We start from the raw sequence: 21,790 nt of genomic DNA, 5'->3' as shown, positions 1-21,790 counted from the left end.
GTTTATTTTGTTTTTAGATAATATTTTCTTTTGCTTTATTTTATAGGAATTAAACCATTTCAGTGTGACCGCTGTGGGAAAAAGTTCACCAGGGCTTACTCGCTAAAGATGCATCGCCTAAAGCATGAAGGTAAACGCTGTTTCCGGTGCCAGATATGTAGTGCCACTTTCACTTCCTTCGGGGAATATAAACACCACATGAGGGTTTCCCGGCACATTATCCGCAAGCCTCGGATTTACGAGTGCAAAACATGTGGCGCCATGTTCACCAACTCTGGAAATTTAATCGTGCACCTGAGGAGTCTGAACCATGAAGCGTCAGAGCTAGCAAACTACTTCCAGAGCAGGTGAGGTGCACAACGAAAATTGAACCAGGAAAACTGCTTTCTAAACTCTCTTTTCCTGCATTTAGGGCAGCCTGCTGTGTTTTTGTCAGGTTGCCAGGTAATCAGTCACATTCTTTTTAAATTCCCACTGTCCATACTCTGATCTCCCGATCTAATAAAATTTTGCTGGATCTTCTAAGTATAAACAAATAAAAATATTGTTATAGTTAGAATTAGAAATATTTTCCTACAGGACTAGACTACTATCCTATTAGGGTTTTTTGTTTTTGTTTTTTTTTTTTTGATTTGCTTGTTTTTAATAATATAAAGTTAAAATAATTCTGTAGTGGATCTTAAATAGACTTTTTGGAAAATTTACCATGTTAGATACTTAGTGATATTAGATTACTTCAGATTCTTTGGATGTTAATAAAATTCTTGACCACTTCTCTTTTTTAAAATTTTATATAAAGGAATATACAGTAAGAAATTACAATAGCAATTACAATGGATATGATTATTTAGATCAAGTGAAGTTTTTTTTTTGTTTTCAGCTTAAAGCTTCATGCTTTTAATATTAATAATTTAAAATAGTTACCTTCTGATTTATAGTGCATCGAAGGAAATCAGTTTCTAGTTCTAGCTCTGCCACTCACTGCTATTATGATTGAATATGTCACTTTACAGATGAAGAAGCTTGAAAATAAGAGGAGAAAATATAAGCTTTAGAGGTGATTTCTAAGATTTCCTCTAGATATGAAAATCTATTGTCTATTTTTAATACTTTTGTAGGAATCTTGTTTCTTATAAAATGAAATCTTAAATTTTAAACCACTTTTATCTTTTAACCTTATTTTTTAATAAATTCCCAATATATTGCATAGATTTTGTTTTTCTCTTCAAATCAGACATTTATTTTGTTTAATGTAATCACTTCTATCTGACCATCTGCTTGTCATATCACTAAATTTAGATTATACATGTCATATTAAATATTGTTCAGGACAAAAATAGTGTCCCAATTAACCATTCCCATCGTCTGTATCCTCCCTATACAGAGCCCTTTGTTCTCCAGTCCTCTTGTTTAACACTTGAAGACTTTTTATAAAATATAACATAAGATGTCTTAAATTGCTTTGCAGATGAGCAGATTTTAGTTTTTTTATTAATACTGGGCAATCAAATTATAAAATAACCTCATTAAGTGTATTAGTTGTTGACATTCCGAGTATAATGAAGAAATAAAGATTTAAATAGAGCATCGAAGACATTTCATATTGTTTTAACTACAAAAATGCTTGTAGTAGAAATTTTAGTAAATATAAAAAGGTATTAAATATAAAAAATTAAATATCTTTTTTGATCTCGCCATTTAGGAATAATATCCACTGTTAAAATTTTGGTATATTTTACTGTCTACTTTTAGTAATTAAATATTTAATTATTGTATCAAAAGAATATTAAATACTTTTTATACGAGTAAATTAAATACTTTCTGAGGACTAACATGTAACTAATCTCATGGCATTCATTTTTAAAATCTGAGTCAAAGGAAATTTATTACTATTTTTATGTACCAAATCTAATAGCAGGACACACATAAATTAGTTTTTTATACTTCTCTATGTAGATTTTGTGTAAGGTCATTTCTGCATAAGGATTTAGTTTCTTAACTAACTTACTATTCAGGAAGTAATAAAACTAGGTTTGTATACCTTTTAATTAGAGTATATAATCCAAGAAAAGTTAAGCATATATTATTCAAATTATTTTTGCTTAAATGAGCATACTAATTGTATTTATTTTGTATACAGAAACTCTTCTACATAAAATAAGAATATTTAGGTATCCAAGGTGATAATGAATCTTTTGTTGGTGGTGAGAGTTGATATACTTTGGTTCTAATGGATGGCTTTGGTTCATATTTAGGAAAGTTTAAAAGTTGAAAATTCTTGAGTTTAATCTTCATTCAAGAATTAGAGAAATGAAAATTCCCGATCTTGTTTTACAAATCAGGTCTTTTTATTGCGTCTTCCTTATTACTGGTTTGAAAATTAACTCCTCGTTTTATCCTTTGCCTCTTATCTAGTGATTTCCTAGTACCGGACTACTTAAACCAGGAGCAAGAAGAGACCCTTGTTCAGTACGATCTTGGAGAACACAGTTTTGAAAACAACTCCTCTGTTCAAATGCCTGTAATTTCACAGGTCTCCTCGACCCAGAATTGCGAAAGCACTTTTCCCTTGGGGTCTCTTGGTGGGCTGGCAGAAAAGGAGGAAGAAATGCCAGAGCAGACAAAGACCAGTGCTTGTGCCGAGGCAACCAGAGATGACCCCCCCAAATCAGAGCTTTCTTCTATAACTATTGAGTAATTTTGTGGTTTGGCTTCATTTTAGGTTTTTGGAAAGTGCCTGTGCTTGGTCTTGTACATTTAAATTTAATTTAATTTTCTAAACAAAAAAGGGTTTAGAAAGAATTTCCCTTTTTACTTTGTAAACCCTGCAACTAATGTTTTATTTTTCATGTCTGAGAGATTAAGCCTCTATAAGTGCACAATAACATGATGTTGAAACAATAGAAAGGAGAACCAGTTGACTTAAAACATATATCAATTTCTTCTTCCATTATTAAAAGTAGGCTAACAATAGATCATTAGGTAAAGAAGAAATCAGATGAACATTGACCTTCCTGAGATGAAATGGTACACCAGAAGCAAATTACTAAAAAGAATTTGACAAATGACCTGAATAGATGTTTACTCTTATACACAGGACATTGTACAATATTTTATAAAGTTATTGTTTTGAGAAGTATTTATGGTAAGCTTTCTTAAAAATTATTAGAGTAAATACTTCTGAAATCCAGTGTACTTTTTTTTTTTAAGCTTTGTCATTTCTTATTTTTCATGAAAATTTGATATTGGAGTAGGCATTCCCTCTGTACCTTTATAGTACCACTCATTCAAATAATCTGTCTTCCTTCTATAAAAGAAGACAAAGAACATGATTGAGAATTGTCAAGCTATGCATGAAATGACCAGGAATGGAGAATGTAGTATGTAAATCCCAGCTTCATAGATTCTTTAATCCTGCTTTTCTGACTAAAATTGTTATTTACCTGGTCTTTGAATGTTAATGCCTGACTAATTAGGTCACTGCCTAAATCATTTTTACTCTTGCCTCATCAATAATACTTTCTCTTGCATATACTGGTGTGATACCATATAAATATTGGAGATATTCTATATTTTATATGTAGGATTATGTATTGTTGAGGATATTTTTATTGTGCTCTTTTGGACAAAATAAAGAATTCTGTGTTAAGGCTACATTCTTTACCCAACTAAGATTGTTTACAAAAATCCGATATGACAGCGATACATTGTCCTTGTTCTAAAATATTTTTGGACATTGCCAAGTTTATTAAAAGCAGTTAGTGTAGTTTTACACAGTGTAAGCAATAATGTAAAGACAAGGAAAGGCTATAAAATGATCTATGACATAAGTCTGGGGGAAAACTTAAGACTAAAGAAAAACTAAAAACCTTAAATTAATAAATATCACCTCTTTTGCTGCTAAAAAAAAAACTTACTGGTTTATTATAGTTGAAATTTATGATACTCTAAGCTGGAGTATACTTTTAATCTAGTGCCATTTAAAGCATCACTGACATTGATCCTAAATATTCATGAGTTCATGAACAGTGAACTTTTGAATGACTCCATGTATATACCCAAAGTTTAATAATTATGAAAGCCCTTGATTAGATCAGAAAAAATATAGTTTCTTACTCAACACACATGATCTGAATTTTGTCCAGGTATTAGACCGTAATCATAAAATATATTTTTAAGTTTTAGTTATTTATTTTTATTTTTTTAAATTTGCTAATTCTATCATTTATTTTACCCCCTACAAATGTAAAAGAAGGGAAAGTAAACTTATTGGAGATTTGTTTAGGCTCATGTTCTTTCTGTCTCCACATTCTGTCTTTATATTTTTTCCAACACCTTATTTCACTCGGGAACCTGTTTTCACCCCTTTGTTCTCAAATATAGGTGTATCACCTTCAGGAAAGTCAACTTTCCTGATGAGCTTACACCATTTATGCATCTTTACTAATATGGTTGAATTACATTCTGCAACAGTCTGGTACTTAACTAGTAACAGTACTGCTGTGTTTCAGCTGGAAAGGTCAGGAATTTTTATTTTTAATGTCATATATATTTTTTGAAAACTGTTATGCCTACCAGTAGATAAATGTCAAAGTTAATTTTAAAATCTTATGTGAACAAGACAAAGAATAGGTAGAATTATGACCAGCAATGTTGTTCTCCTCAGTTACAAGCTATCTTTAAAAAGGGAAAAAAAGAAGGAAGAAAAAAGGAAAAAAGTAGCATTAGAGAAATGTCTTCGAATCATTTGGAGATTTTTTGTTAAATGTGTTTTAGCACATCTCCTGTCCTCTACATTAAGAGAACCCTGCACAGTTTTGACAGGTCCAAGATATTCTTTGTTCTCAGAATATAATATTACCACCACTGGCTGTTCTTCCCCCGCCCCCCCAAAAAAAATTTTAGATTTCCATTGGTAATTATAAATTGCAAAAATTTACAAGTTTTATGAAAAATTTAAATATAGTACTGTGGAAATGCAAACTTGGTTAGCTGTCTATTCCCCAATCTTATCTATACAGTTAACTAACTAGTATTTAACATAACATGATATAAACAAAGGCCTTTTTGCTATTTCAGGGAGGCTCTACATTTTTCTTAACACAGTTTAAGAATATTTAGCTTACCAATTTGTTGTCAGAAACTAAGCTGCAAGGGATAATTGTATTTTGTGTTATTTAGATTTATTTAAAATTCATCTAAGAGAGGGATATTTAAATGTATAATTTTTACCAGAATATATAGAAAACATTGCAAAGAGATTTAAAAAAAAAAAAGCCAGTTACATCATCTCATTCATTAGAAACTACCAGTAAAACTAAACATAAAAAATTGCAGTTTAGAATACTTAAATGTAGCTATCTTAAGGCCCACGAGGGTAACTGTGATAATTTAAAAGGGCTTAAATTTTAGGATACAGGATAAATTGCCTTTTTAAAACCAAGTATTTTATACAAGAAAAGCATTTATTTTCAATTTTTAAGCTACCAAATAGGTATGATATACTTTAGAAATGAGCCAAGATGTTTGCCATGATACTGGATATACAGTTTCTAGTCATTCTTTCCATTTTTGAGGGCATATTCCTATAGTGGAAGCATCTATCTAGCATGTCAGGTGATTGTACTGATTCTAAAACAAAGGGGTTAATATTGGTTTTTATTTTTCTGAATTTTAAGTTTTCTATAAAGGGAAGCAGATGGAGTTTGTTACCCACAAATTAAGTAGATTTTTCTAAATTTGAATTTCGAGTAATCTTAATTTTTATTTCAAGTAATTATACATTTAGTACGTTGCCAGTTTTTAAAGTTCTCAGTTTCAGTGAGACAAAATATACTAAAATGTTTAAATAGCCTCATTCAGTCTTATATTTTAGCATTCTAGCAGCCATTCTGGCTTACAGTAATTTAGTTACGACATATCCTTTGGCTTTAAAAACAAAACAAAAACACTTCCATTACCCAAATGGAATGGACTAGTCAGCACACATAATGTACTTATCATTGGTAACTCTATTACCTTCTCTAACTTCTGAGCCAGTCTTTCCCGATTTTTAAAATGGTTTTCTGGGAGGCCTTGAAAGCTGTATTCTTTCAAAAGGCCTTTTCTTTTATCTCTTCTTATTCAAATAGAGGCCACCTATCTAGTTAGTGACTTTTATTTTGAAGATTCCCAGATCATGTTTTAGTCTCTTAGCTTTGTAGTCCCTAAAAAATACATTATTGTATGGCAGTTTGTACTAGTGTACCACAAGGAGAGATTTATTCCTTTTACTTGATGAATGAATAGTCCTAAAATTGTAATATTTTACTGAAAGGAGGTTGAGATTGGAGGAATTGATGAGAATTAGAAACTTTTATGCAGCACTTACTCTATTTTCACTCATCTGCAAAATGTGAAGTTAGAACTCTGAAATATACATCCAAGTGAAGAGAAAATAGTTTTCTAGATGTTAATATTAATTGAGGGAGGGGGGCACTAGTAAAGTTCACTTTGGAAGTGACCCAAAGTTGCTAAAAGATAATGTGGTTTTTTCACTGTAAGTTGAAAGATGCTTTATTTATATTTATATTTTGAAAGTTACTGAGAGAAGAATATATAGAAACAATTTTCTGAAGCAGAGAAACAAAATTGGGGAAAGCTCTAGTACAGTAAACACATCTATGAGGAATATTTATAGCTAAATATAGTCCTACAGGCTTTAAGCTAAAATCATCAAAATTTAAGTCATTCCTTATTTTGCCTATACCCATTTTTATCTTTCAGTTGCTTAATAGAATATGGTGACAATAGAGTTTTGTTTTGTTTTGTTTTTTAATTTGGAAAGTCCTCACCAAGACAAATTTGCCAAAAGCAATAATGGTTCACATTAAACAAGTTGAATTGAACCGATTTCCCGGTTCAACTAAAGAACAGACACTATATAGATATTTCATTTTTAGATTATAAATATGTTGAGATTTATTAATAGGGTATTAAGTCTATGTCAGGTTATGGAATAAAGATTCTTGGCGACATCGTAGTTGTACTTTTTTTTCATACTAAACTAATACAGTTAGACATTTCCACTACGTCATAGTGATTATATTTTCATGATAGAAAAAAATCATAGGTCCATGTCAGGCGATGTTATTGGACTCTCAGTTTGGCAGTATCCAAAAAATGTGACTGCCTTAAAGTGTTTGTGCTGCTGTAATTAAGTAGGCTCCCTCTATATAGGACCTAGGCCAGTTCCTACAAAGACCAAGGTTCTTGTTTATATAATAGTTTGCAAAGAATTTAAGAGTTCAGACTGTTGAGAGAAAACAACAACTGTTTTAAAAATTAAACTCAATTTTTTTCAGTTTGAAGTGCCTGGTTTATAAAATCAAATTCTTTGATTATAACCCTCTTTTCAGTTGACTAATTTTGCTGATTAAGCTTAAAGCCCTGGGCTTAACTGTGATGATTTTTTAATAAAATTGCTGCTTGATGGTTTGAAGGGCTGCAGTTTCATAAGTTTTATTTGTCCTTGTTTTTCCAAATGCCATCTAACCATATTTAGATTTCATTATTCAGTTAAACAAGTTAAAAAATCTTCCTGTAAATCCATGTTCAGGTTACCAAAGTACGTCCACCTGCTGAGGAAGGCTAAATCTTCCCTACTTTGAGAGGAGCCAGTCATCTCACACACATTGTTTCCCTTGGTATTAATAGATGCTGTGTTCATTTAAAGATGGGAAGTTGCAGTTCCTAGAAACACCTGTTTTTTAGAGAGAACCTTTTCTGTGATTAGGTTATAAGTGTGTTTCCTCTAAGAACTTTCTTTTATTTCAGTTATCAATTGAATTTTCCAGTCAACAGATGCTATGTGAAGTCTCTCATACTGAGAGTAGTCCATTAAGTTATTGGGAGTTGCACTGTTTTCCATCTTTCAGGTGCCTGAAATGAACACCATCAGGTATTTGGAAGAAGTCAGATCATTAAACTTTATTCTTTTTCTTTCTTTTACAAAGTGATGGTTTCTAATGCCTATACTTCAAGATATTTTTTTAAAAACAACAGTCCCTAAAAGGGTAAAATTTGGTTTTCAGTCCAATTCCTAATAATATATTTGATTTTTCTGTTACTGATGCCTCCTGTTGCATCAGATAGAGATTGCCTGCCTCTTTGTAGGGCACCCTTACGGCACCTTATGTCCAGTCGGAGGATAGTAAATGGCTTCTTGGTGCCGCTACTATCTTTTCAAAAGCCATTTTATAAAAATCCTATGTAGCCTATTTTAATAATTAAATATATATATTTGTGAGAGATACTTTTAGAACAGACTTTTTTTTTTTTTTAACATTAAAATACCTGTATTCCCATTTTTAAGAGTAAATTTAAACTTTCCAGGATTAGGACTTGTCTTTTTCCACATCAACATAATGAGGAAAATTGAGATAATAGACCATAATTCAGTGACAGAAGAAATTGATATCTGGTTAAAGGAGACAGATGTGAAGGTAAAAAATTGATGTAACAAGTGAATTTTTAAATAAAATTGTTTTTGTTTCAGTAATTTCATATTTGCTGCTACATTAGCTCAGTGTTTTACAGAGCTAACATATAAATCTGGCTCCATTTAAAAACTGGAGTACTTTTTAGTACGACTAGCCCAGGAGGAAACTGCACCACCACCGTCTTCCAGATGGGTGACTGCTTTATCTGATGCATGCTTTAACATTTGCCTATAGCCCATATCAATGAAGTTTGGGGGAAACTTTTGTACCTTGCTAGTTATAGCATTATGATTCTTTTGGGGCACTGGCATTTTATGAAACACTTTGGTGAGGGTAATGCTGGGGAGGAAATGTGAGTTATGTAGATGGGTGTTTTTATGTCTTCTACCCCTCTCCTAGAACCAGTACAACTCTTAACTGTGCCAGCCCCCATATCACCAGCTTTGTATCCAGTTGTCATCTCATTCAAGTATGGCTTTTACTTGGTGACAGTGGCCATAGCTAAGTTACTTGGCATGTTTGACTTTCAATAATAAAAATGGTTTTGGATTTTGTTTTGTTTTATGTATACCATGTCAGACTTTACATTTTATATATTAGTATCTGGCTATTAGTATTTTATAGGAACCATAGTTCTTGACAACTACATATATGAATATATATATATTTTTTGTGACTTTTTTGTAAACTAAGTGCCGTTTGAACGTAACAATCATTTTTAGAGTTACTGTAATCAATGTGAATATCATGTTTTTCAAATCTGTTCTGAGCCTATAGTGTTTGCTTTGTGAACATACGTGTACTGTATATATTCTGTATAGTTACATTGTACTGAAATATTAGCTTGTTTGATATAAGGAAAGTATGTATTGAGTACCTTTTTGCTAGCCTGGTTGTTTAATCTTTTTTAAAAAGGTTTAAACTTTTTAAAAAAAATATCTTTAAACTGGCCTTTATTACATGGTCACAAAGTTACAGTTAGAAGGGATGGGCAGGGAAAAACTAGTTTTTGAGTGTCTTTGAATAGAAACATAAGACTAAGATATGGATTTTTTTCCTCATTAAAATATCAATGCTTTATGGAGTAAAATATCCTGCTGTTGTTATTTATTGTTGGTTTGAAGGAAGAATTGATGGTGTTGGTTGAGGTTATGTAGATCAGAAAAGTCATCAGAATAATGCATTACCTAAGTAAACATCCATCGAGTGTGTACAGACTAGGGAGTGTTCCATTAGACAGCACATGTCAGCTCCTGGGCAAGAAAAGAGCTGAAAGTGCAAAGATTGCACAAACACCATCCCTGAGATCGAAAGGGATATAAAGGAAGCTTGGTAGAGAGTCATCAAATCCTACAGCTATTGAACCAGGTTCTTGTGCAAAGCTACTTCCTGAGCAGTGGGTTCTATCTTAAGGAGTTGCTCTGAATCTTTCTGAAGTTATACTTAATTGATTAGAGACCTATTGGTGACCTTTCAATAATATCTTACAATCAGGAAGTAGAAAATAGGTACTTCCCAAGGGAAAGCAGCTCACTGCATAGGTGATGAGCCTACGAGCACCTAAAGGAAGGGCTTTCTAACTTTAGATTTATCTTGATATGAATTTTGACAATAACTGGTCTATAGAATGATAGTTACAAGTAAAGAAAAATATTTCATTGACCTCAGGCTACAAGGATAACTTTAGAATTAACTTCAGAGAGAAAGAGGGTAAATTTTAAGAAGCATTCTCTTTCAGTGAGTGTGTTGAGTGATTTTAACAATGGTTTACCAGACCATTCAAGATCAGACTGTTGGTTTTTTCAGTACTCTCACACACAGATGATACATATAAATACAAAATGTAGGATTTAAAATAATTATATCCTAGAGTTTGGTTTGCATATGAAGTACATATTGGAAATATTCCTTCCAGAGAATGATACTAAATGTAATAAAATAATCTCCTTAACCGATAGTTAAAATTAATAGTTTGGGCATTCTCTTTTGAATAAGAGTGTTTCTTCTAAGTACTAAACTGAGAAAGTGAACAAAATAAAATCTACAAACATACCAAGAGTTTAAGTAGGGTAAACTTGCTCATAAACATCAAATTCCAAAATTTAATGTAATTCATTTTTTATATGGATAAACTTTTATACAGACGGAAAAACTAAGGGCATATTCAATTTAGAAGGAAATTCTTTATCAGCAAACTGGTTTAAAACGAGTTAGAATGGCCTTGGGGTCAAAGGAAAAGCTGTTTTATTGTTTTCGTACACTCTGACTGTTTTACTTGAATTTTTTTTACAAAGAAGTTTTAGAAATTTCTGTACCTACTCATTTTATAGGTACATGAACAAGTCACTGCAGAGGCTCTGGGCAGGGTGGGCATTAGTCATTTTGCAGGGCTTCCACCCATAATCCCACACCCTTATTTTTATCCCTGCCTAATTTTTTCCACAGCTAACATTTCTGGCCACCTTTACTTAGAGGTCATTTAGTGAATGAGTGGGTCACTGACCAGAGAACCAGAAAAGTTAGGTGTAGCAATGTGTGCACACACACACACACAGACACACAGACACACACACACACACACACCCACACCCACCCACCCACCCACCCAGGAAAGGGCCAGCCTCAAGTGAATTGCCTCTGATGATTCTTGCTATCTAGAGACTGTTAGAAAAGTTGCTTTAGAACATAAAAAGAAATCACAACCAAATAAATTTCTATAGTCCATTTTAAATTTGGGGCCGAGGCAGATACACTTCCTTTGGCAGTCCAGGCATCAACAGTACATATGGTAGGACTTGAGTATGTGCTGTTTGCCCAGGAACAGAATTCTTTGTTGAATGCAAATGAATCTGCTTGCAAGATTTGTAAATATTCCTTTTCAGATGTTTTATAGTTCATAAAATGCTAGCACTTTTAGTTGATATGGTCTCTCAAAAGCCAGTGAGATAAGCAGGGAAAGTAATAATGTATGGTCCACTTAGAAAGTGTCTTTCCTACTCCTTATTTAAAGGCATTAGATCCACTCTGAAATCAAGCCACTAATAGGGCTGGAACCTCTTGATGTGGTAGAACTTGTATCTTTGTGGGCTGGATAATCTCCCAGACACAGTGATTGGAAGAGAAGCCAAGAACCTTAATCTGCCAGTTCTAGCATTATGATCATTTTTGGGCACTAGCATTTTGGGAGACCCTTGGAGGAGGAGGGTAATGCTGGCAGGAAATGTGAATTAAATAATGCAGTTGGGTATTTTTGTATTTTATGCTAGAACCTAGTTTTCTTAAAGGAGAGTAAGAAGTTAACTTTTTTCTTACATTGTGAAAAAGATTGCATATGACTTTGTTCTAAAGATATGGACTGGTCATGTTCTTTCCTTTGTGTGCTTTAATACCCCCATTTGATTATCTTTCTCACCCCTGTTGATAACAGTTTCCATCATTTTCTCCATTCCTACTGCTATTAGCTTAATTCAAACCTTTGTTGTTTCCAGCCTAATAACAAAAACAGCCTCCTAACTGCTATTCCCTCTCTCCATTCGGGCCCCCTCCAGTGACATCGCTGTCAGAGTCATCTTTCTAATCAGGCCACTGCCCAACTTAAACTCTGCCTCCCTCCCCCTGCTGTAACTGTTCGAGACACAGATCAGGCCGCCCCCCGCCCCCCCATACCCCCCACCCCAGGAACTTACCCCTCAGCCCTCACTCCCACTCCCACCTACCTCCAGTTTAGGGTTAAGGTCCCTCCTGCCTATTCCCATAGCAGATTTTGTTTAGCTCCACCAACCCACTTCTCAATCACATTGTCTTGAATAGCTACCTCTTGGAGTACTTGTGAGAATTAAAAGAATTATATGTTAAATGCTTAGAGCAGCACTTAGTATATTGTAACCACTTTATGTAAGTCTTCTATATTATTACTAGTGTGTCTCCACCTGACTAAATTCTTGATATCAGAGACTGTGTCTTTTATTGTGTATCCCCTGTAGTGTCTGGCACATAGTAAAACTCAATGTTGAATGAACAGATGTTGCTAAGAAATGGTCAGAGCTCAATTTACCAGAAGCCCCCGAGGTACTTATCAGAGCACCTTAGGATCAGAGCACCTTAGGACAACACCTAGAATTATTTTCATCATGTCACGTGATGATTTGCCTGAACTCTCACTTTATATATATCAGAGCCTTACTTTTAATTGAGGGTCTTAAATATAGTTATATGGGGTTATGAATGAGTATTAACTTTAATCCTCAGAACAACTGCCATCACCTGGCCAAAATTTCCCCAAATCATTCTCTCAAACACGAGCTGCTATTGTCTTACCTTCATCTGGTCCACTCATCCATCAAGTCCATACCTAATATCACTTCTTAAAGAAGCTTTCCCAAAACCTCTCACACTGGGTTGGGACTTCCTATTAGGTTTGAATAACATCCTATACTTTTATTACACTGATACTGATGTTTTAAAATAAGTTGGACTAAACTCCATTAGATTAATTTCCATAAGGACAGCGGCCACTTCTGTCTCATACATACATGTCCCGATGGCCCAGGATTGGTTGCATGAATAAAGTCTCTGACCTTAGGAGCTTAAGGTTTCTGAAGTAAAGAATTACAAGACTAAAACTACTATGGAAATGACTAGTTGCCGTGAAAGTGTGCTTTGGAAATTCGAAGGAAGGAGAGACCTGGCTGAAGGGGTCAGGGGTGGCAACATGCAAGGAGAAACATTAGAGCTGAATCTTCCTTGAAAAGAGGTCTAGAATTTGTACAGGCAGGAATAAGGGGGAGGAGACCACTCCAGGAAATAGGAGATAGAGTGTCTAGGGAAAGGAAGTACCTTGATTTGCTAAGCATTGCTAGATCCCTAAAGGGGAAGAATGAAAAATGTTATAAAGAAGGCCGAGATCAGATTAGAGAACTTAAAAATTTGAACTGAATTTGGTAGGAAGTAGAGGACCATCACATTTTCAGTCAAAGGAACAACTCAGTCGGAGCTTGCTCTGGAACAATTAAGAACAAGCATAAAGTAGATTCGTGGAAAAGTATGCAGACTGAACTGAGTTCACATAGGCAGTGGGAGTAGAGATAGAGGGGCCGTATAGGGAGAGGTGAGCCCGTGAAATTAAGACCAGGTCTTGTCTCTGAACAGTGGACAGTATTTGCTCTTCAAGTACTACCTCTCTTTGTTTTTTGTGTCCTAGAGAAAATAAGGTTAAGAATTAGGCGAAGTTCTGAGCCAGGTTCTGAAGTTGAGCTCAGAGGCTGAAGAGAGATATTTTTCCCCTAGGAATAGTCATGCAAATAAGCTTATTTGGTTGGGGCCCTTTCTAGTATAACTCAGCTTCTACTAAACCAGATTGGTGGGGTTGAAAGTTCCAAAGACATTTCTCATGTCCTCATTCACTCTGCTACTTAAAATCCTTCCTCCTACTTTCCTTCAATAAACATTGAGTGTCTGCTACACCAGGCACTGCAAATAAAGCATCGACCAGAACAACAGAAATCTTGCCCTCATGGAGTTTATATTCTTGGTGGGGGAAAGGATCAGGGAAGAGGATATGACCAACGATAAATGAGATAAACATAGTGTATTAGTGGACAAGTGAGCAATTTTGGATAGGATCACCAAAGTGTTAGAATGACATGTAAGTAAAAGTCCCAAGAAGGTAAGGCCAAGCGTGCTACAAGCAGAGGGAACAGTAAATGCAAGGCCACTGAGGAGACGTGCCTGCTTGGCAGGTTAAACTGCTGGAAGGCCAGGATCCCTACCCAGATGGGTTTTATTTTGAAGCCCCTGTGGGAAGAAGCTAGAGCAGAACAGGGAATGCCAGAGACTAAAAAGCGAAATAGAGAAACTGGACATGGAGCAGGTTTGTTGCTAGGCACAATATATGTCTTTTCCTCATATCCCAGAGGAAGCCTATTTCCTCAGTACAAGCCAAGGAGTGGGTTGCTCTGAGAAACTGGCAGCAGTTACAGGTTTTAATGTTTTTATATGCAAGCTCATGCTCCCTAACCAAATTTTGGCTTATATGAGTTTAAAATGCCATTTCAAAGACCTGCATGTGTCAAAATCCAGGCATATCCTTTTCTACAGGAAGACTGACTACATACACACCCCTACATAGGTACTAAACTCAGAAGTGCACACACGTGTGTCTGCACTCCCATAAGCACGTAATCTGCGTTCATCTAGTAAACGTAAAGTGGCTTTTGTAGGACAATTTCTCTTCCCCCAGAACTGTACATGGTCAGCACAAATAGAACCATCCAATCATCATAGGCCTACCTACATAGTAGACATCAGTGTAACTTTTACAAATATTTTCGATCTGAGCTTGGAGGGCCAACAGTACGTATGTAAATATAACTTTTCTCAATGAAAAGTAGGGATATCTGAAGAAAGGGGGGGTCTCTATTTTCAGTCAGAGGGTACGTCTGTATCTCCAGTTCTCCCCGTGTCATTGCAATGCTACTGTAACCATTGTGCCTGCCCAAGTGCCCACCCCAGGACTGCTATCAGACCCTTTCTTGCGGGTCTGTGGGGCCCTGAGCCTCCACCCCTGAAGCATGAGACCAGAAGCCCTTTCATGTTCGTTGAAAATCACTGCTCCCAAATGAGCTTGCCATGCCCCTTCTCACACCTCTCCTTGCCGTCAGTAGCAACCACCATTCCAGAGTCGAACTAAATGTCTAGGCCCTTATTTGCCTCTGTTTACAGGCATCGGATATGGAAGGTTTTCCCCCAAACTGCTGATTCGCATCCACCTGGACTCTTTCACACTCAGTCATTGGTTTATCCCAGCTCTTTTGTGTGTCAGTGGATTTTCCATTTTCTCTCCCACCATAAAGTGAAGGTTGGGAGTTGGGGCGGAGGGGATGAGCAGAGCCAAGAACAAAGGAAAAACCAAGCAACTCAGTTTTGCCCAGTCTCCAGTGGGAACCAGATGCCTCGTCTGGGCCCTGCCAACAGCAACAACTCAGCACCTGAGTTCCTAAACCTTGGAACATGGGCCTCCTGCCTGCTTCTCCCTACACGTCATTCCTAGAGGCCATCTTGAAGTGTGTTAAATAAAAAGCTGTGTAACTTGTTTTCAGTGTAGACTTGAAAGTTTGATCCTTGCATACCAGAAGTTACCAATAATGCAAAGTATGATGAGGCCTCCCATGGTGTGCCGAAAACAGGTACTTACACCTTAGGATGAGGGGTTAGGAAGAGAAAGGCAGCAGGGCCTCTGGAAGGCCGCCTTCACAGTGGTTCCGAACTGGTGTCTTTACACCTGGGGACACGGGGCTTTGCCAAGACTCACCATAAATTGGATGGGACGGGGCTGTGGAGAGGGGTGAGCTGCCCAAAACTTCCTTGCGGACTCCTGCTGCTTCAGCAACTGGTCTTATGAAACAGCGTGCGTGAGCGCCCCTTACTGCTGTCACCTAGAATGAGCCCCAGGGCAGGGACTCCACCTTTCTTTGCCTTTAACCCAAACTTACAAAATATTTTTTAAAGCCAAGTTAAAAGGCTTTTGTTTAAAATAAATACCCAACGAAACACCTCAAACTGTTAGCCGCTTGTTTTTCAAGTGTTTGAACTAGAACAAAATGGAATTGTCTTTTCAGCTCTGATTGCTACATTCCCCAGGTCCCAGTGAAAGTCCATGACATTGGTGATTCAGAAAGAGTTCTGTCCCCCTACACAGGATCATTTTGTGGGCCTTCTTTGGGACTGGAAAATCTGAGCAGAGGGGAATTCCCTGGGCTCAGCAGGACCCAATATGTGCTCCCTGCCCAGGCAGAACTTCTATCCTTTTCCACTTACTGGTCCAAGCCAAGGTACCCCATCATCTTTGGCCTAAGCTTCGCCCAGGGCCAGCCAACAGTCAGCAGAAAAGAATGGCGCAAGGGAGGACGAGGAGGGGCAGCAGTCAATCCTTCCGAAGTAGAGGTCAGAACCCATCGTTCTGTGGCTCACCGCCAAGTCCTCAAGGAAACATGTTCTCCCTCATCCATGCTGGCCCCAAGCAGAGGAATAAGAGAAAGCAGATGGTTTGGCCCCTGAGGAAGGGACATCCCAGGGGCTGCTAGGGGTAGCCAAGGAGACGGGATTGGGAAAGATCGTGAAATGCCAAAGGAGCCATTTCGGAGTCCTGCTAGTGGAAGCTCATTTCGGCCTTTTCCATGTGTGCCTAAGCCAGCGGGTTTATTATCAGGCATGGGAGGTCCTGGAGCCAGCATCTCAAGACTTTAGGTGGACAGTGCCTTGCTTCCAGGTGACACAGGGCTTTGGAGTGCAGCGACTGGGTTTGCATCCTTTCTCTTCTCTTACTGAAGAACCTTAAGCAAGGGACAGTGCCACCTCTGGGCCTTAAGTTTCCTCTCATGCAACGAGAATGATAAAATCTACTTCACAAGACTGGGACGAGGTTGCAATGAGATGATGTATATAAGGCACTTAGCATACCCCACTGGTTGTTCCTGACACTTTTTACATGTTATGGAGTAGATGGTCTTCCGGGTCCTGTCCAGCACAGACATCCAGTGGGAGAGACATCGAGATGACTTAGAACACCATTTGGCAGGGCAGGTATGTAAAGGCAGAGAATTCCTACTCACTAGAAGCCTATCTATGCTCTCACTACATTCAGGAGAGGACGCGAACACCTCGGCTACAGGTTGGGGGTTCTTTCAACTGAGGTTGAATGGTGGCATTCTTCCAGTTCTAAGAAGGTGCCCCTCAGGCAGCTGTCACCCCGGGAAATACTTCTCACTGAGCAATCAAAGGATCATGGGAAAGTCCTTGCACACCTGAAAAGGCCCCATGCATAGGCAGCTCTCCCCTGCCCTCGGCCCAGGCAGGTAGCCGAACCCTGTGACCTCACGCCTACAGGCAGGAATGTGAACTCTCCCCCAGCCCCACACTTGCTTCAGGACCCACTTCCTAAGTGCCCGCCACATCCGGGCGGATGAGCCTGGAGCAGCCCCGCATCTTACATCAACTGCTCTCTTCCCTGGTCACAAACGGCAGTGGCTCTCGGCAAAGACTTTCCTCATCCTTTCCTCTGGCTTCTATAAATAAGCTCATCACATTTTTTTTCAAGTTACGTTTCAAAAATAGACTTCAATTTTTTTCTAGTCTGTTTCTATCCATTTTTCCTGTTTTATTAGGTATGTTGACAGTACTTAGATTATGAAATTTAAAGAGGTATCTGATACCATTGATTTTGGGAGCTGTTCTCTTAAGGTACTGCAATGTGAAGAGAGGAAGGGAGAGCCACACAAATGGGAGCTTCTCTCCCCTTCTCTACCGGTTTCCCCTCTTCCAGCCCTGGACCCGGTTTCCCCTCTTCCAGCCCTTCCCCCCAACACCCCACGTTTTCATAGCTCTTTGGAAAAAGAGCACAGGCTAAGAATGGAAGAATTTCTTTTTCGAGTTAAACAAGTCTACGTGAAGTTCCAGAAGAGAGGTCTGGAGACAGTTATTCTCTGTGCGAAGGGTGTGGGCAGGGAAAATAGGCCGCCTCCAGGGTGAAAGCCCCTGTGGTGAATGGAAAGCAGAGCAGCCAGGGAAAGTTAGGCTCCCATCCCAAGAACACACACATCCCTCCTGCTGGGGGATTCTGAGACAATGGGACAAACGCTGGAATTGAGTCCACCTCCGCTTGGGAACAACTCTGGACGGTGACTTGTTAGAAAACAACTGGAGGTGAGAGGCAAGGACAGAACAAGTAGTCTCCAAGCTGCAGGCACAGGATGATGGGGCTTGGGGTATAGGGAAAAGGACGGAAACAGGAAAAGGATAATGGAACTCGGTGAAACTCTAATTAGGATTTCATCAAAATACGGTGTCATCTTTGTAGGTATATAGGCCACAAGGCAATTAGTGTGCCATACATACAGTACTTTGAGAATCAAAGCTGCTCTTTGTTCAGCATCTTTCTTGTGGGAGAGGGAGAGTGGGGAACAGCCTGAACATAAAGGTATTGCACACACGGGCCTCCCTTTATGGTCAGCAGGATCAGGGCCTGCTCACTCCTGCTCTTCCTGATATGCCTGCAGCAGTTCCCTCTCCTCTCCTGTCTGTGCCACAGTTCAGAAGTGCTCATCCCAGGAGAGCCAGGCCAGGCCCCAGCTGGGGTGCAGGAGCCTGTGCCATTGCACAGACCCAGAGGAATGGCCATGGCTGAAAACCTCTCTGACACCTTCCCTTCCCCATCGTCAATGCCAGTGCTTGTCATCCTGCGGAAGGACAATCTGAGCCATCTTCTAGGCAATCCCACAGTGTAAAAGCAGATGATATTCACATTCCTGCTCTGGGGTTTAGTCTCATCATCCTCAGTGGTATTTTGTGGCTTTCCAGGCTCCCTTCTTGATTGTCACCCTGAGGAATCCCAGCCCAGTGACCAGGGACCTGATCTGAGATGGCAGTTATCCCTCATCTCTCTCAATAGACATTCTCTCTCTCCCTTCCCTCCTCCAACAGACCAGCCTCACTGGGCAAATTGAGATGGCATGATGGCTACTCTCCTGCTGGCTAGGCGGCAGGCTGACAAAGCAGATGGAAGGCAAATACAACACCAGCCTAGAAACTAGGTCTTATGGCAAGAAGGTCTTGTGACCAGGTTGTCAGAATTCTCAAAAGGGGTACTTGTGCTTAGAGGAGCAGTTCTCAAATGCTGGTCCCCAAGTTTTCTAAGAGTATGGCCTACCTTTAGTCTACATATTAGCACTGCCTTTCTTTACGAAATGATGGTATATGAATGACACATGTGCATGGTGGTACAGCGACTAAGAGTACTGGCCAGCACTCAAATCCTAGGCTCAACCGTTCCTGCATGTGGGACCTTGCAGTTATTTAAACTCTTGGCGCCTTCGTTTTCTGTCTGTAAGATGGAACGCTCATAAGGTTGTTGTGAATTTAAATTAGACAAGTAAAACACCTGGAACACCAAGGAGGCATTCTTCATTACGTTAGATATGTTGGATCCATGTTCTCTCATAATTTCACAGTTCCAAGAAATTCAAATGTCTCAGAACCACTGGCTTAAAGATTCAATTTCCCTTAAATGTGGTTGCAGGTACACAAAATATTCACACATACAATTCCAAGCCTGACAGTGCAAAGCATCATGCCATCACAAATAGGTGGAGACCCCCTGAATTAGTCTGTAGGCACCTCGGGTCCCTTGGGGAAGGAGAGGGTGCCCTGGTTTCACAGCCAGATCCCATTCCTATGGCACAATCTAATCGGTTTATTCCCTAAAACACACAGCCCTCACTTCCCCCAAAACGTCTCTGTGTCTGTATAAGAACACACCTGTCTACGTGTCACAGCTACCAGTTGTGAGTGTTCAACAGGATGTTTCATACTTGCTTGCTACTCTCAGAGATAACACCCACCTACCCATGGGGTGTCTCTCTTTTCAACCTCAAAGGCCGTCTTTGGCCCTGCCCGGGAAATGTTATGTCCTCCAGGTCTGAGGGCCAGCTGGTCCTGACTGCAGATGCGGGCGAGGCGGGGTGTGGGGTGCAGAGGCAGGGGACCAAAGGGCCGAAGGACTGACCACTGAGGGCTTCATGCTGGGACCTCTTGGCTGCGTGCTCTGAGGTACAGCACCAACTTGCTGCACTACAAAGTGACAGGAAAGCAGCAGAGGACAGCCCTCTGAGTGGTTGAACCTGGGGTCCTTCCCTGTCCCATCTCACCACATACCCTCAGCCCACCCCCAGGAGGCAGGGAGCAGCCCCTAGCCCCTGCGAGTGCATCCTCTCACCACACAGCCTGAAGCCTGGAAGGGAAATCCTGCGATGCCATTCATAGTTGAACACCTTCCCTCCCAGCCTTTCGGGTTGCTGGTCTCTGGGTCTTTGGAGGCTTCCAAACTGGGCCCTTATGCCTTCTATAATGCCCGTTCTAGCTATGCAGATTTCGCAGTTACTCCTGCAGAATTTAGGTCTGGATCAGACTCCCTGTTCATGCAATCAGATTAAACACTCACTAAACTTTAAATGTTTTTGATTGGTGGCTAAAACGATTGAGATGTAAAGTAGTTTGGAGAGGCGAGGGAACCAGAGAGACGGATGGTTTCGAGATCCTAGGAACAAAAAAAGGCTAGCCAGCCAGGAAAGGGCCCTGTGGTGGTTCAGCGAGCTTGTGTGGGGGGGAGGGGGAGCCACCCAGCAGCACTGGCCCTTCCCTGGCACAGGACATTGGCGCTCACGTGAGCAGGAATGCCACCCCCTCAGCATCGCCCCTGCCACCTCCTCCTCTCTGAAGACCTCAGCTGCACCTGAGTTTCATAGGGCCCCACCTACAGAGGCAGCAAAGGATCTTAGGGTCCCCTCACTGGGTTTGCTGAAGGGGCCTGCAGACCCCTTAGAGCGCACGCAACAGGGCAGCAGCGAGAGGACTGGAAGAAGTCATTTCCACCTCTCAGTGGACTCCACAGCTCGCTCCGCCCCATCAGAGCCTTCGCAGGCCCTGCTCCCCACCCCACCCAGTTCACACCCTGTGACCACCTGAAAATAACCATGTGCATAAGGCTGCAGGACCTGGAAATGGCCATGTGCATAAGGCTGCAGGACCAGCTAAATATTTGTGGGGCCCAGTACAAAATAAAAATGAGGGGTCCCTGGTTCAAAAATTAATAAGAATTTAAGGAAGGCAACATAGAACATTAAACCAAGTGCTGGGCCCTTCTGAGCAGGACCTGTGCATCATCTAACCAGTGACAGCCCTGACTAGCTGTTTGGGGCAGGTGAAGGGAACTATCTTGCTCTCAACAACTTGACTCCAGATATGATTACACGAATGGGTCTACAAATACACTTTTCTCCCATGCCCTGAACTGCAGACCTGACTAATGCACTAATTAAACTGAATTTTAATTTACACGCTTGAAGCTATACTTCTTGCATTTAAAATACAAATGTGTGCAAAATAGTTTTGGCCATTAGTCCCTCCCCCCACAATCCCCTAAGTCAGCAGTCCCCAACCTTCTTGGCACCAGAGACCGGTGCTCCTATGAGAATCTAACGCCTGACGATCTGAGGTGGAGCTGAGGTGGTGATGCTAGTGCTGGGGAGCAGCTGCAAATAAATACAGATGAAGCTTGGCTCACTCGCCCGCCACTCACCTCCTGCTGTGTGGCCCGGTTCCTACCAGGCCACGGATGGGTCCCAGTCCATGGCCTAGGGGGTTGGGGACCCCTGCCCTACATGAAGGAATGGCTGACTAGCAGCTGGCCCGATCAGGCCTCTGGCCGCATTGCACACGTCCCCGCCGATGCAGTGTCCGTGAGCCTGTGCCACCGCTAC

General features: G+C 39.6%; 1 protein-coding gene across 3 annotated transcripts in view; it reads left to right on the top strand.

Annotated features, from left to right (window-relative positions):
* Positions 1-9,570, top strand: part of ZBTB44 (zinc finger and BTB domain containing 44) — a 67,243-nt gene extending 57,673 nt beyond the window's left edge. The window contains exons 5-6 of one of the 3 annotated variants that reach the window (XM_011376213.2): positions 47-347; positions 2,416-9,570. In XM_011376213.2, coding sequence (XP_011374515.1) covers positions 47-347; positions 2,416-2,698 — 584 coding nt within the window. In that variant the 3' untranslated portion in view covers positions 2,699-9,570. The remainder of the gene's footprint in view (positions 1-46; positions 348-2,415) is intronic. The other 2 variants (XM_011376214.2, XM_023521031.1) reach the window with 2 other exon arrangements.
* The last annotated feature ends 12,220 nt before the right edge of the window (positions 9,571-21,790 follow it).

The sequence above is a fragment of the Pteropus vampyrus genome, unplaced genomic scaffold (assembly GCF_000151845.1).
Source record: "Pteropus vampyrus isolate Shadow unplaced genomic scaffold, Pvam_2.0 Scaffold288, whole genome shotgun sequence".
In the NCBI taxonomy this organism is placed as follows: Eukaryota; Metazoa; Chordata; class Mammalia; order Chiroptera; family Pteropodidae; genus Pteropus; species Pteropus vampyrus.
The sequence above is the reverse complement of the archived record's forward strand: the minus strand, read 5'-3'. Positions and strand labels throughout refer to the sequence as shown.